This window comes from Rhinopithecus roxellana, chromosome 1 (genome assembly GCF_007565055.1).
Source record: "Rhinopithecus roxellana isolate Shanxi Qingling chromosome 1, ASM756505v1, whole genome shotgun sequence".
Taxonomy (NCBI): Eukaryota; Metazoa; Chordata; class Mammalia; order Primates; family Cercopithecidae; genus Rhinopithecus; species Rhinopithecus roxellana.
This window is the reverse complement of record NC_044549.1, coordinates 180,383,520-180,400,070: the sequence shown is the minus strand read 5'-3', so window position 1 is coordinate 180,400,070 and position 16,551 is coordinate 180,383,520. Positions and strand designations below refer to the sequence as shown.

The following is a 16,551-nucleotide window of genomic DNA, read 5'->3' as shown; positions in this document are numbered from 1 at the left end:
GTGAAGAAAAAGACTGTGTCTTTTTACTGAAGTACTGCTGTGTAATGTGCTAGATGTTGGATATTGTTATGGTCTGAATCTGTCCTCTAAAATTTAATTTAATCCCCAATGCAATACCATAAGATGTGTGCCGTTTAGCAGATGATTAGGTCATGAAGGCTGGGATTAAAGCCTTTATGAAAGGGGTTTTACACTGAGTTTGGCCCTTTTTGCCCTTCCTTCTTTTCTACCATGTGAGGACACTGTGTTCATCCCCTCTGGAGAATGCAGCAACAAGGTGCTATCTTGGAAGCAGAGAGACCAGGCCCGCACCAAATACTAAACTGCCGATGCCTTGATCTTGGACTTCCCAGCCTCCAGAATTGTGAGAAATAAATTTTGATTGTTTATAAATTACCTAGCCTATGTCATTTTGTTAAAGTAACACAAATAAACTAAGAAAGATAACAATTAGGAAAAAGCATGAGAATTGTAGATTGTTTAGGTTTCCCTCTGCCACTGTAGGTGGGGATGAGAGTGCATCCTGCCCCTGGTGAAGTTCAAGGGGAAGAAGAGCAAATGGAATTGTGGGTGTCTTATGCTCTAAGCCTTCTGGAGAAAGACTCTTTTTTTCTTCTTGCTGATAGACTAATACTCTTGAGATAGCCAATGTAGGATGGGGACCTAGGGCAAAGGGTGTTGTAGGAATCTGTGCTTGCACTGAAGGGGCACAAGGAGAGCTTGGGACTCAGTTGATTAGTGAAAGAGACCAGACAGAAACTTGGGGCTTAATTTCCAAACTGCTATTAAGAGTTATACGTTTGCCTAGAACATCTTTTTTCATATACATCTCATATACTTTTAATATATTGAGGGCATTAGAAATAGGTAGCTGGAAAGGATTGAGCATTTTTAGGACTGAGGGTATGGTCTTTTTAAAACATCTGAAAATCTTTTGATATTCCTCTCACCAAGGGGTGGGTCTATGTTTCCTCCCCTTGAATCTAGGCTGATCTTAGTGATGGGTTGATTTCTAAATAATTTAATCATCTTTTAGAAGGAGTGTTTATAAAACATATGTTTTGATTTCTTAATCAATAACTCAGAATATATTTGAACTTCCTCTTAACAATTCAGGTTACCGTAAACATCACTTTGTCCTCTGTGACACTGCTCTGTGTTTTCTGCATGGCCATTTCTGATTTTTACAGAATGTGATTTTAAGATCTGCAATGATATTGTTTTCCTCTCATTTTCTCTTTGAATTCTATAGGTTTTCTTTACATGACTTTTTTTTTTATCATCTTAGAATTATCTCATGAATTCGAATAAAAGTGTTAATAAGTTTTTTAGGTAACTTCTTTTCCTCTGTGAGTTTCAACAAAGGAAACTATTTAATTTCAGTTTGAATTCAAAGCTATTTCTCCAACCTTCACATTTTTGTGTCCTCCAAGTTGTTTTCTGCTTCTATTTCAGATACCAGTAAAGATGTCATCTGGCCAATTTGTGTGAAAATAGAGAATAATTCTCATCCAAACCACCGGTCTCTGGAAATAAGAAAAGCTCTGAGGGTCTCCAAAGTTACCAGAGGAAGGCTGAGTTTTATGGTGATTGAGAATATTTCCAAGCTTATGAAGGAGAAGAAAAATATCATTAGTCTTTTCCAGGTTAGAAAAGAGTAAAGCCTGTAACAAAAAAAAAGTGATACAGAGGATGGAATGATGAGACCCTTGAAATAAGCAAGGAAGGACCAGAAACTGGTAACGCTCACCCATGGAATTTCATTATGAAGCCGTGGCAAGGGCCAAGCTGACCTGGATTTGAAACCCATCTCTTCAACAATGTAGATTTTGACAACATATTTGATTTCTCTGAGCCTCTGTTTGTTATCTGCAAAAAAGGGAGATATGAATGATTATGTTGTTGGATTGTCATGAACATTAAATATGATAATGTCAAATCATTCAGCCAAGTTTCTAGCATATAGTACAGGTTCAAATATTATCTTTCTTTCCCACCAACCTCTTTTCCAGGAAAATGCAAAGCTACTCTTTAGCCAAATTCTAAAATAGAGGATATTTATTTTGGGAATCATTAATACCCATCTTCCCCTTTTTTGGTCCATTGGACATATTGAAATGAATGATTAATACTTATCACTTCATGGTGTACACATTGTTTTGTTTCTTGTAGCCAGAATCTGGTCCTCAACTCTAACCAAAGTAAGGGAAACTGGAAAGACACATGCTTTTTCAGTCATTAATAGAAAGTTGTCCAGGTAAGTTTCTGATGGTGTATCAGTTAGAAATAATATTTAGCTATTCATAATAAAAAACTGAAAACAGTGGCTTGAATCAATGGAAGATTTTATTTTTCTCATAATACAGCTGAAAATAATGTGGTTGCCTTTATGATATCAAAGACCCAGGTTCCTTTTATCTCTCTGCCTAACCTGCCTTGGTGAATATTGGCTGCTTCATAGTCACGTGATGGCTGACTTACTGTCTGTTACCTTCAGGTGTAAAGAAAGGAAGAGGTAAAGAGATAAAGGTACATCTCAGCTGACTCAATATCTCCTTCCCTTTGAAAACTCTCACAGAAACTGCCCTATAATTTCTACTGACTAGATCAGTGCTATATACTGGCTAGATCAGTGCTATATAACAAAACTTTCTGCAATGATAGAAATGTTCTATATCTGAACTATCCAAGATGTTAGCTACTAGCCACTTATGATTATTTAGCATTTAAAATGTCACTTGTGGAACTGACAAAATTAACTTTTAATTTTACTTAATTTTAATAAATTTAAATTTAAATAGATACATGTGTCTAGTGGCTACCATAATAAATAGCGCAGGGCTAGACCTTAATCACATCACTACTCCATCTGCAAGAAAAGCTGGAAAATGAAGGTTTGGAGCTAAACAGGTTGCTACCCTCCACAAAATATGTTTTTCTTAGTAAGGAAAAACAAACACAAATGAATATAGGCTGGGCAAATAACAGCCTCTGCAACCAAGGGATATTTGCTTGCTAATATTCCTTAAGCCCAGAGGAATGGAGTCCTAATGGGTTTATCATAGGCATGAAAAATGGTGTGTCTGGGAAGATATTATGTAGCTAAAAAGCAGAATCTTGGAGCTGGAGTTCAATTCAAATACTTTCTTTTTACAATGAGAAAACTGAGGCTCAGAGGGATGACCGGGAGACCTCATTAATAGAGCAAATAGGAAAATCTGCTCTGAAATAATATAGAGCTATTTAGTGGCCTTTATAACATCACTCATGATAAAATGTAAAATCTCAGAAAGAAAATGCCCTCTGCTTATGGTTTTTAAAATACAGGAAAGAAAAGCTGGAGAGATTTTGATGCCACCTATTGGTAGACAGAAGTATAAACTGCCCTTTTGTAGCACAAATTGTTACCCAGTGTCAGAGACACCACAGGTGGTATAGGGTTCCCATAAAAAGCAATGACAGACAGTGGAATATTTAATTTCTGCATCAGCTTGGAACATGTATGTTCATTTTCCCTTGACTCTTAGCATCTTAGAAGAAGTTTTTCTTAGAGTGTTCCTTTCCGCTTTCCAGTAATATATCATACCCCAGGCATACACAGAAACACCAGAGGAAGACATATCAGTCAATTCTCAAAAATCACTTGAAATAGAAAAAACAAAACAAAACAAAATTTTGAGCTATAAATAGCCCTGGGGTGAAATCCAAGGTTCTTATATGATCCACAGCCTCAAAAATATATCCTGTTATTTACAACAGTTCCCTTGAGTAGTTCTTACAAAAGAAAAGAAAACGGAAATTCAATTTCAAAACAAAATGCTCACCCTGACTCATTCAGGGAAGGATCCAAGGTTTTTGATGCAGGGCACTGACTCTCTGCCTGTTTTTCCCCTTCATCATCTGCTCCCCTTAAAAAAATGGTATCAACTGCACTGGTAAGAATCCACATTTCTTCCCTTTTGTTCCCTGGCTTCGTTCCAGCATTTCACTTGTCACACTGATGGGTGAGATGCCTTTCATACTGGCATAAGACACTGAGCGGATGCCTCCTCTTATCTTATCAACAGAGACCCGGCGAGTGAATCTACCCAGAGCTGAAGCTTCCTTTACAACTTGGGAACACCAGGGCCACAGTGACTGTGGCTTGGCTTTAGATAAATTTGACCATGGCTGTAGAACCCAGCAGCTCAGAATCCATTAAAAGGAGAGTTGGGAGGAGGTGAGTGATAGAGACAAGGGGATTTTGATGTTACAATTGTTGAGGGGACTGTGGCTGGCGGGCAACTTGCTGTGGAGGCAGTGATTGAAAACACGGATTATTAGCTGGTTACAAGTCTTCATTTGTACAGATGAGCTGTTGATTTCATATAAGAGGTGGGAGTAAATTCTGCTTTATGTGCCCTGTAAAAAGCCTCTTTGAATTTACCTTCGGTGTCATGCCTTGAGAAAAAATTCCAAGTTTCTGGCATAAAGCTGCACATGTTTTCTGCACACTGGCGAGCAGGCAACTGTTTGTTTCTAATTAGGGAGCTGAAGCCTGCTGGCAAAGGAAACCATATTTGTCACAAGTTGTAGCATTGTGTTTAGTTTGTGAATCTATGCTTTTAACGTATAGGGCCAAAGATAACTATGTCGTTTTTCTTTTTCCCTATGAGCGTTGACTCTATAACTTCTTCTCTATGGTCCGTGTGTTCATTCATTCTTAGCTACCTCTTTAGAGACTGCTTAAGTGAACAACCCCTGTCCTCCCATTAACTAATTGTGTTCCCTGGTCTGGTCATTTCAACCACCCAAATCCTGGATTTATTTTTGTAGATAAAGTGAAACTTTCTTGGGCAGGTTGTTGTAAAACTTAAATGGGATGGTAAGTAGAGTGCCTAACAGATTGCCTAGAAATAGTACATGCTCAGCACATCTTAATTCCTTTTCTCTCACCTGTAATATAAGAAGTTTATGCTGAATGGTCCCTAAGGTATTTACATTATTTTTAATTTTATAAATGTTTGTTCACTGCCTACTAGGTGGTAGACACCTTTCTAGGCATTGGGGTTATAATCATGAACAAGACAACAAAACAGACATATCACTTGCCTTCATAGAAATTAAATTTTAGAGGATACAATTAACATGCAAAGAAATGCATAATGACTTTTCCTTCTTCTTCGTTCATCTTTGCAAGTTCAATCCAACTCAAACTTTGAGTTCATCTCTGAGGCTACCCCTTAACAAAACCTGGAAGTAATGTTTTTGGACTTAACATTTTCATATTTAGTAATCATACACTGGTTTTGCCTGCTTAGCGTCCATCTCCCCTTTCCTGGTAGGAGGACCCTGAATATCTCTAGGAGAATTGTCCCTATGTCTCACTCTGCGTGTAGATCAGGTGGGGTTCCATCCTGGCTCCAGGAGTGCTATAGAAGACATCACATGCTCCCAGACATTGTGGAAGTCCTGGCCTATTAGTGTAATTCCATATCCAAAGGTCACAATGATTGACTTATGCATAACCATGTGACCCAAGTTTTTGCAATCAAAGCAAATCCAAGGATTTATGTGGTAGTTTCAGTGTACAGAGAAGCTTCCTGAGGTCCTTTCCAGGGTTCATGTTTAGTGTTATCCTATTTCAGAAAGGCTTTAGAGGTGACTGAAGGAAGAAAAATGTTATTTATATTCTGTCAGAATGTTGTCCCTTTGTTTATCAAAGATCTTTCTGACTACTTCTACAGAACAATTAAGAGAGGGTCCTGCTCCTTACCCTGTTGTTTCTCCTTTTCTGGACTTTGAAATTGAGAGCTTTATTAGTGAATTAGTGAAAAGACTTTGGCTGATATCCCCTCCAACCTGAAGAGAGGCTTTGTTAGATATCCCCTTAATAGGGTGAGAAGGAAGACCTTCCATCTCCCCTCCATGTTAGATGTAACACACTCTATACCATCCCAATGTCAGAAAGAGACGGTCATTCACTTCATTAATTCCAAAGTCCAATTTGTGAGTCTGACAACACCAGTGTGCAGACAGAATTTAGTTGTATAGTTTGTCTATGGTAGCAGACATAATCAGAAACAATGCCCTGTATTTGAATAAGTTCATTTGTCTGAATATGAATATGTTTGAAATAGGAAGGCCATACTTTCTCTCTAAAGTGCTTTATAACATGTGGAGGTGGTTATCCCCTACATGAGACAACGTATTTATATCTATCTTTAAGCATGGGTACTCCCTAAGTATTTCTTTATCTTAGCTGTAAGGTAGATGTATTCAGAAACGCATCATGAGACGAAGAAAATACTCTTTGTCCATTAATTTACTCATGCATTACTTACTAAAAATAATTACCAGGCTCCTGCCATATGCCAGACACTTTTGTAGACACAAGAGGATACAGAGATGAGCAACACCTTTACCATTTTTGGTGACAGTTAAGCACCCATCTAAAAAGTTGTCTTTAGTGTGTGCCAAAAAGTGTAACTCTCATTCCCCCCACACCCCCGCCGCGATATGACCGCTCCACCCTAGAGTAGAGATGGAGACCAAGCACTTGAAGATCTAAATCAAGTGTCCCCAGGAGCCCAGTTGAGCGACAAAGCTGAGCAGAAAGCCCAGACTGTGGGCGCGGCAGGACCACGGAGAGCGCCGCCGCCGAGGCCTGGGCGGGGCCCTGAGCTCGGGTTCCCGGGGCAATGTTTGTCTCCGCCAGTAACCCCCAGGGGGCGCTCGCGCAGAGGTTTCGGAACTAGTCTCTTGCCGGGTTGCTGGGTGCATGGGTTTCGTCAGAAGGTGGAAATCTCTCTGTGAGAAGCTGCCGTCTCCCCGCCACCCGCTCATCCCCGTCTCTTTCTGCCATCCTCCTTTCCTTCCTCCCTCGCTCCACTCCACTCCCTCCCTCTTTCTTCAGTATCCTCCTCTTTACTCTCTGAGTTAACTGAGAGCCGACCTGCCACCTCCAACATTTTCACCCTCTTACCCCACCCCCATCACCGAGAATGGAGTCAGGGTTTCCGGAGAGACCAAACTCTGCTCTCAGCACCTTTCCCAGCCGTTGCTGCTAAACTGACCTCGGAGAACGAGAGGGGAAGGAGGTGCGACGCCCCTTACACCACTACGTAACTACACCACCAACCACCTCCACTTCAAAGTCGGATTTTGCATCCTAGGGGCGGGACAGACCTGGTCCCGGGCTGAATTCTCTCTCCACTCTTCGAGGTTGGCACACCCAGGTAAGGAAATGCCAACTCTTCATTCCTGTGTTCCTGGGGCACTGCGATTGCAAAGTCTGTTGGGGCTGCTGTGTAGCAAGACCAACTTTTGAGATGCACTGCTTCTCGCTCACATTTGCTTGTTTGTCATTGCTGTTGTTGTTTTAAAAAGCAGCAGCAAGCAACGTCTTTAATCTGAAGGAACTTCCATCCCCTACCTCTAGCCTTCTGACATACACCCACCTCGCCCAGGTGGGGTGGGGCGAATGGAGTTGGGGAGAAAGACCGCAGAGGGGAGGGGACAGCAGGGCGCGGGTGAGGAGCAGGTCAGGGAAGTCCCGAAGGCGAAAGAAGGGGTACCGTTTTCAAAATCGGGGAAGGGGAGGGGAAGGGAGTTCTGGCTGAAGTTGCAGCTTCCTCTCTGACAGTGAGAAAGCTGTGGGACATTGTAGTCCCTTCCAATGGCTTGACCTGGCTGCGGTTGGATTCAACCTCTCAACCTCCTTCCCCACACTTCTTACAATGAGGTTATAATAATATTTAGTTGCCTCTGGGACTCTCAGTGTTAAACACTAATGAATAGGCTTGCAAGTGCTTTGATTCAACCCAGTCCTTTAGCGCTTCTTCCTCTGTTGAATAAAGTAGCCAGAGGGAAAGGGGGACGGCGGACGGGGGACGGGACTAGAGGGACCACTGAAACCAACCCACAGCTGAGTAAGTTCACGACCCCGCGTGGTATCACAGACGCACGAGAACTGTTAGGGCTGAATCCAGTGGAGACAATTAGGAGGTGGTCCACGCCAAGTCAAGTGAGTGCTGATTATCATCCGGTGAGGAACTGGCTAAACCCTGATGAAAAATGTTCCTCCTTTATCTTGGAGTAGGTGGGCTTTAAGATCCTATTTCCCATTCTATGTTCCAAATCTGACCGCGCCCCCGGGGCGCCCCAGGGCGCCTTGGCGGACTGGCTTTCAGCCCCAGAACCTGCCAGGCTCCAGGGAAAATTCACAGGCGGCAGAGATGATCCAAGGGGCCCAAACTTATGAAGGGCTTGATATGGGGGGTTGGGAAATGGAGGGGGGGGGGGGGAAAGGTGAGCAGAGTAAAGCGAGGGCGGGCTGGGGAAGGGAGAGTGCTCTGGGAAGCTTTGCAAGAAAAATATCTGAGAACCTCTCCCTCTCCACACACACACACACACACACACACACACACACACACACTCACAGGATTTCAGTGACTTGTGGGAAAAGGTGCTGAAGCACCTTTATATCCTGTATTCAAAACTATGCAAAACCAAACTCTTCATCCTCTTGCTGCTTTGCCAGGGATTTTAAAAGCACTGTTACGGTTTTTCTTGGCTCACTTGGTTTTGTTTCCTGAACAGCCCTTTTGAGCTGTCCAAGGTACTTTAATGTGTTCTCTTTAAATGAAGCTAAACCCTGCTCATTCACGCGCGCGCGCACACACAATTACCTTAACTTCAAAGTATTCTTTTCTCCCTACTCTTCTATTCCCTTAACAATCCCTATTCTCAAAGGCCTTTGTGTTTTATTTTCTGCTTTATATCAAAACAAACTAAGAAACACCCACTTTCCTATGACATAGGTGCTTCGAATCCATGCCAATTTTTGTAGTTAGTATGCACTGGTTGAACCACATAGCCTATCCCCCCAAAAGCCAGAGGCAAGCAAAAACTTAATTTGATGCCCTTCAAGTTTAGGAAGGTCCCATTTCTTTTTATTAACCAAAAGATAAGATGAAGCTCAGCATGGCTATGGCTGTGATTAGATAACTTCTGATATTTTCATTTCCCTTACTGAGCTGCTGCTTCTAGGCTGAACTCACTTTATTCACCTGCCCATGTTTAAAGAGAGACTGACAAAGTCACTCTGGCAGGTCAGGGCTCAGAGTTAGTCAAAGGTTCTCACATGTAGAGAAGTGCATAAAATAGAGGGAGGGCTGGAAAATGCAGTCAGAACACCTGTGTTAATAGTGCATGCTAATAAAGGCCAACATTTTCTCAATTATCTCTCGTGGGAAGATTCTTATGGTTTTAGAGGATCAAACACAAAACACATCAGAATGAGGTGATTTTTCCATTAACATTACATAAAAGGATATATTGGTCTATAGCAATAGTAGATGTTTAATCCTGGGCAGTTTTGTATGATTGTGTGAGAAGAGATTGCCTGTAATTGAATCAAACCTCTACTTATGTGTTAACAGTAAAAACTCCCATGGTCATCAAACTTATGCCTTTCCTGTGAGTGGTCAGCCTTGTTTTTATTCTCCCGGACACAGGCCCAGCATATTTGACTGGGAGAAGGCGCAGATGGGGTACAGTGACTTCCAGTGTGAGATAGTTGCTTTACTAGAATTTCTTTGAAAATAGTTGCTCTAAGTTGTTTCTCAACTGTAAAAAGAAATTAAAAGGCTTCCTGTTTATCTCCAGGTCTCCAGTAGCAACATGACATTTTGCTTGAATTATTGGTTTGTCTTAAGGGGACCCTGGTTTTAGAGGTTTTAATTAGAAGGTGTTTGTTCTAAAGTATATCTTAATCTGCTTGCGTATTTCTAATTAAAAATAACTCATTTCAGTTAGTAGGAAGTAAAGATGTTATCTGTTTATAGAGAAGTTTTATGTAATATTCAAAAAATATAGAAAAAAGTTTTGATTCTTTTTAATAATTAGATGATTTAAGTCCATTATTATGACTTAAAGCCTTGAGGTCATACTGACTATAAGAAACAATCACAGACCAAAGAATGGGTGAATGGTGGAATCTTTATTCTCATATGCATTTGAATGTTTTGGAATTAATACTGAACACATTTATAAGGTTTGCACCATGCTTTCTTCTGACTTCACTTTGAAAATTCTTTGAACTGCAACACTGTAGACCATTATGTTACCTTTATCCATATAAAGAAAGGATCTTTTCATTTAGAGATGAACTTATTGAAGATGAGCAGTCAAGTGTTGTGTGTAATCAATGCTGCACATTTTCAGAGTGGGCTGAATCCAGAACAAAGAATGATGATATCAACTTGGCTAATTGGTAAAAGTCTCTACACTAGTTGGGAAAAATCACTTCATGCATCTTTGTATTTTTAAATCAGTGATGTGCAAGAAGATCTGTATTCCATGCACTTTAAAGAGAGAAAGAGCTAAATTTGTGTTCCATATTTGATCTTTCCATTTTTGTCTTGTTAATATTTTAAAAGAAAAACAAAAACCCCTGCAGATCCATGCAGTAACCCAAAGTCATATTTCCTTGGCAACAGTAGCCAGTATACTAGATTTACAAAACATCAAAATAGAAAAATTTAAATGCATTCAAAATAAAATGTCACATAGTTCAAGACCATTCTTTGGTGCATTAAAACTGATCTTCCAACATGTAATAATAGAGTTGCCTTTCTCCTGACTGAATGTAGATGGCAAAGAATATATTGCTGATTTTAATTCTTTTTAAGATGTCTCCAAAATCTTATTTTATTTTGAAGGAAGCATATTACGATAATAATTTAGGCTGGGGTTACACATCCATTTTTTGGATAAAGTATTTATGTGAAGGTTGATGGTAAATCCAAAAATCAAGCACAATAAATGGGTTAGGTAAGATGCATTATCTTTTGTATGTCATTTGAAATAGACAGTCTATAGTAAGGACTCAATTAGTGTTAAACTCAAGCAGTGAATATCTCCTAAACTTGTGACTGCATGATAAAAACATAGTAGTGCCAACATATACTTTCAGGGTTCTTTTTTCTGTACTAGAAACTGCAGTTATGTGGGAGCTTTCTGTTTGCTGTATGAACTACTAAATACATGTGATATATTGTATATATTTTCTCCTAAATCGGCATATCCTGGGACGTCCTTTATTTATCTGCTGTATTCTTTGGAAACTCTCTTGAGAACCATCAGCTTTTAGCTCAGTAAATATTGAGGGTTGGAAAGCAAGTCTTGAAAATAAAGTGATAAGGATGCCTTCTTTGGGAAACTTTATTCCAGTAATATTATTTTAGTCATAGGGCTGGAAGAGGAGCCCATTTAAGCTGATCTGTGATGGACTCATCTCTAAACTGTGAACAGCAACTTTCAACAGTGCAATATTTATCCAATAAGTGTGATTGAAATTGTACAAAGTCATTGTCTGCAGCCATCTCTGTTAATGTGCATGTTCTATGACTCTCAGAACTGGAAGAGAGCTTGGGGATCATCTATTGACTAGCAATTTAATTTGACAGATGTGGAAACTAAAGCTCAAATAAGTGACTTTTCAAAATTACGAGATTCATTCAACAACCCTTCTGATTACTCCCCTTATAAAGAAACTCAAGTTCCCTGGAGATAATTACAGCAGTGGCGCCAATCTCTGGCACCATGTGCACTGCTGATCTTTATTAAGTATGAGTTAGGGATGATTGCGGGGGTGTCTCCCACCTCCATTAGAGTGTTAGAAGGAGTAGGCTTGGGACTTATTACATTGCTGTCTCTTGGAGCCAGTGGAATATTTACCCGATAAATGTGATTGAATTTGTACAAAGTCATTGTCTGCAGCCATCTCTGTTAATGTGCATGTTCTGTAAAAAATTGCTCATGCATAGACTTAGCTTTCTATTTTAAATGTCACAACTGAGTCGATAAAGTAAACAGAGATTTTATGAGTGTTTATAGTTCCAGGAACACACATGGGAATCCTTTATTCTGTTTTAAATTAAAGCTTCATTCAAAAAGAACAAACTTTCTTAAATGTTGCTTTTACATCTTTGGCTCAGAACACAGTATTTCTAACTTTGTTTTCCTTATTAGGAAACTAGAGAAATTTCTCCTTGGAAACGTCAGGGGGAAAATACAGTATTTCGGATTAACTCTAGAAACCTCAGGTTTAAGGTTTGTTGACCAGAAGACCTCTTTCTTATCCAAAAAGTCCAAAACCTCTGTAGGACAATTCATTGCACCTTGAGATAGAGGAGCAGCAAAATCAGGCTGGCAGGATTCCAGGGCAGGGCAAGCCCTAGGAGGTGATGAGTCTAGAAGGATGAACTAGAGAGAGCTGGCATTAGACTGGACAATCGCTAGAGGGCGCCAGAGCACCGGCGGAGTCCACCTCCGGGACGCATAAGCAGGGCTTCTAGGATAAGGAATGGAGTTTGAGCCAACCCCAAGACATGGCCTGGGGTTATTGGTTTTCCCAGGTGCATCTGACCGTCCCGCCTGGATTGCCTCGCGGCAGAGAGGGGACAAAAGGTTTTGCCTTGAGCATCTGGTGGTCTCTTCCAGTGCCTGGTTAGCTTGCTCCGTGACTGGACAGTCTGACTGCTCTCAAAACTCCTCGTGACAGGCCTTTTTGGGGTCTGATTGCCCTTTGTTTCCTTACATTTGGACCTGTTATCAGAAGAACTCTGAATCCAGAAATACCTGGTTTAAATCTGGGCTACAGTTTTCAAGATACAGGTATTTGGGTGAATCACTTAACTCGAATATTAGGATCTGGAAAATGGGGCTAGTAATTGTTGTAAATGTGAGGTGTTTAGAAGCGTCTGACATTTTAGTGGGTAGATAAATGCTACTTCCTGTGCCCATTCTCTTGGGAGTTCTCCCCAAACTTCATCCTTTTCTTTTTTAAATAATAATAATATCTTTTACTTAACACAATATTTTAAAAAACATGTAACCAATATAGAGATTATTGAGATATTTTACATTCTTTTTTTCTAGTACTAAATTTTTGAAATCTAGCATGTATTTTTATACTTATAGCACATTTTAATTGAGGTTTGCCACATTTTAAGTGCTTAATGCTCCTATGTGGCTAGTGGCTACCTTACTGAAACAGTGCAGATCTGTAAGAAGAGAAAAATTACTTTCACCATTTTTCCTTTTTGTTAAAGGTTAGCAATAATATATACAATGCCTGGCATACAATAGGAGCTAACACAGGTTCACTGTGATTATTATTTGCTATCACTATTTTATTTTTAAATGGGCCTCTTCCCCCATCTCTTATCCCTTTCCCCATCTCTTACCCCTTCCTGCTCAGCAGAAGGGTCTCATTCATCTATCTGTTGAATAATAATTGGTCACAGCATTTATGTCAAAAGCTGTGCGAGGCACTGGGGATAAACATAAAAACTTGAGGGGCAGGCAGACTGGTGAAAAGAAACATTGAAACTGTGGTGTTAAGTGTGAGGAGAAAGATGAAGAAATGATGCTGGGTAAGAGATAAAGGAGACATTTGGTTTGTCTCAAAGGACCTGGGCCTTTATAAGTCGTGTTACACTAAGGTGTTTTTCCTCTCCCTGCATTTCAAGGAAGCAGGTGGACAGAAGGTAATTTTGAGGGAGAAGTGGAGGGGTGCCGTCTCATTCAGCAGGCACTTTGATTTATATATATTCTTAACAGTGCTAATAGAGATTCTCAAATCTAATCAACTGGCACCATGCCCTGTATGTGGTAATTTCATCAAGATCATGAAATAAATGCCTAAATAATTGACTTAATTCATTTAAACAGAAAATGATTTGGAAGCAAATGTAGTAGAAACATAACCAAGAAACTTTACCATTAAATGATGGGCTTGAAACAATCTAAATAAGAGCTCTGTTTTAAAAATATTGAAAGGTGTGTTTCACACAAATATCCACAAAAATGAATAATAAGGGCAATAGAATGGCCAAAAGCAATGCTTTATCATTATCATTAAAGACAGAGAAGGCTTTTAATATGTTAGCAGCCACAAGCCTTGCAAGATGACTGAGGTGATGTCTTTGTTATCTTTGGAGCAGTTGATTCAACAGGTAACTTAGAGACATAAATCTCTGTGTCAAAATGGAAAAGTCAAGGAGTTTTGCACCCGACATTGTGCTAATGTGAAACCAGGGGTGGATACCTTTGATCATGTGTGTTAACGTTATCTGGCCAGGTAGACTGCAGAGCTCCTGAGAAGCCATGGTCAGATTTCTTTTGCTTGGTGCCATTTATGTCCTGTGACTTGACTGATGGCGAATCATGTTGGAGAAAAGGTGTGATAAGAGGAAAAGAGTGGAAATAGTTGATTTTTTGGCAACTAATAACACTCATGATAGCTCCTAACCTGATTTAATTTTAAAAAGGTGGGAAAATAAATGCCTCTTATGGAATAAGAGAATGTGAGAACTTGGCAATCCCATAAAATTATGCACGCCCCTCCCATTTTCCAGATAAGAAAAAAGAGACTCAGCAAGGTGAAGTGACTTACTCAAGCTTGTTGGTGGCCGAGTTACACAAGTGATAATAAAGGCTTCCTCACACCTGGTCCTGTGTTCTTCTTTGGCCCATGCCATACCACACTACCCTTTCCTCTCCACTTCATGCTTCAAGAGGTCAGGACTCTCTCTGTCTTGCTCACAACTGAACCCCAAACAGTGCTAGGTACCTAGCAGTTGCTCAAAAACTTTTGATTGACTGAATGAACTAAGCTGTTTCTTTCTTCCTCACGCCTATCAGGAAATGTGCCAAGAAATCACTGGGTTGCAATGCAGTTTGATAAAGACAAATATTTGTTAAGTTTTGTTGTGATAAGGGCTTAAACTTTAAAAGTAAATATACTTAGCTTGAACACTAGCTCTGACACTTAATAGCTGTTTTGCTTTGGGGACATTACTAAACCTCTCTGCCTTATTTCCTCATTTGTAAAAAAAATGGAGATTAAACCATATATATAAGGTAGAAGATAGGCCTTGACTCATCATATGTATGCACTAAATATTTTGTTCCTACTTTCCCAACCTTGCTCTCCATCCTTCCTGAGAATATTTAAAGTGAGATATAGTACTTCTTTTAAAAAGTAATTTTAATTTATTTTAGATAGTATGCATTTATCTTGCAGAAAAAGAAAATCATTTAATTATATAAATATAAATACATACACAGGTCACTAAGAGTATATATTCTGTGGGTTAGATATTATTAGTACTGTTTTATAAATAATTTGGTCAATGTCAAAGCACTGGCAACTTGGGAGGAAGAGGAACCAAATTTAGGGTATCCCTATTCCAATTCCAAGACCAGGGCACATTTATCCAGTCCATGCTTCACATGATCTTTGTTTCTTGGGCTTGGATTCTCCAAGTTGAAGTTAATTCTTTCTATCATATCCTCTTATGGCCTGGCTATGCTTCAGCCCCTGCATTGTGTACCTTGTTAAATGGTTATTCATAGATATGACCATGTCTGTAGCATGTTGCAAGCTTTTCCAAGTAGCAGCTGTATATCACACTTCTTGATATGATTCCAGAGAACCTAGAACTTTTTTGGCCCATAGGATACTCCCTCTGTCACTCTGGGTGCATCTCCATTCCTTAGCAAATATCCTGCATCCAGGCAAAGCATGCTTTTAACTTACTCAAAATCTATTCTACACCTGCTCTCATTTATTAAAAATATTCTTATTATATTTTGATTGTTGACTCTTTATCATATAATCCAAATTAATATATGAAGTTATTAGACATATTACTACTGTACATAGTTGTATCTGTACTACAACATATATTGTACTTCATGATAAATTTCTAAGATTTTTTCAAGGATTATTTTGACTATGTGTGTGTTGTAGTTTATGCATTGACTTTAAATCATAGTCCTCACCTCAAATGTGCTCCATTATATTTGCAAGACTATTCTGTGTGTTGTATATAGTAGGTAAGATTGTTTATTGGTGAATGGCGTAACTTTTAAGTCAGGAATTCCTAGGTTTGAATTTCACCCCTGCTTAACCTGTTGAAGCTCAGTTTTCACAGATATAAAATGAGAATAATGATTGTGTCTATGTGGTAGGCTGGTTGTGAATCTTGCTGTCACTTGGAAATTACTCAGATTGCAACCTTTATTTGCTGGTGGCATCTCTCACAAACTGGAGGCTTATTAGTAATTAATCACCCTAATGGTAGTGGTTTGCTGTGTTGCAGGGGAACTGTGAAAATTAGAAGTGTGTTTATGAAGGTACGGTAGATATCAACAACAAAATGTATGCTTTTCATAGCTACTGAATCATTTACCCTTCTTCTCCTTTTTCTCCCCTCCTCTCTCTCTGTTCCTACTCACAAATTTTATGCCCAGCCACAAAAGGTGACTCAAGGGTTATGCTGGAGTTTCTCTAAGATAAAACTTCCTCTGTTTCTGATGGTTCCAGCTTCATTTCAAATGAAAGGTATGTTTAGTACTGGCCCCAGGAACACCACCAGAATACAAAATCAATCATTCCACCCTACAAGACCAGCAGCAGAAATTTATTGTATTTGACTTTGTTTCCCCTGCCCTTGTCCCAAAAGGATCTTAGGTTGCCAGCATCAGACAACGTATTGG

General features: G+C 39.6%; 1 protein-coding gene across 2 annotated transcripts in view; it reads left to right on the top strand.

Annotated features, from left to right (window-relative positions):
- Positions 1-1,455: 1,455 nt before the first annotated feature.
- Positions 1,456-16,551, top strand: part of CPNE4 (copine 4) — a 736,278-nt gene continuing 721,182 nt past the window's right edge. Inside the window, exons 1-3 of one of the 2 annotated variants that reach the window (XM_010380265.2) lie at positions 1,456-2,257; positions 4,068-4,219; positions 6,340-7,217. Coding sequence is in view for 1 of the 2 variants with exons in the window: in XM_010380256.2 (XP_010378558.1) it covers positions 4,167-4,219 (53 nt within the window). In the remaining variant the exon portion in view is untranslated. The remainder of the gene's footprint in view (positions 2,258-4,067; positions 4,220-6,339; positions 7,218-16,551) is intronic. The other variant, XM_010380256.2, reaches the window with a different exon arrangement.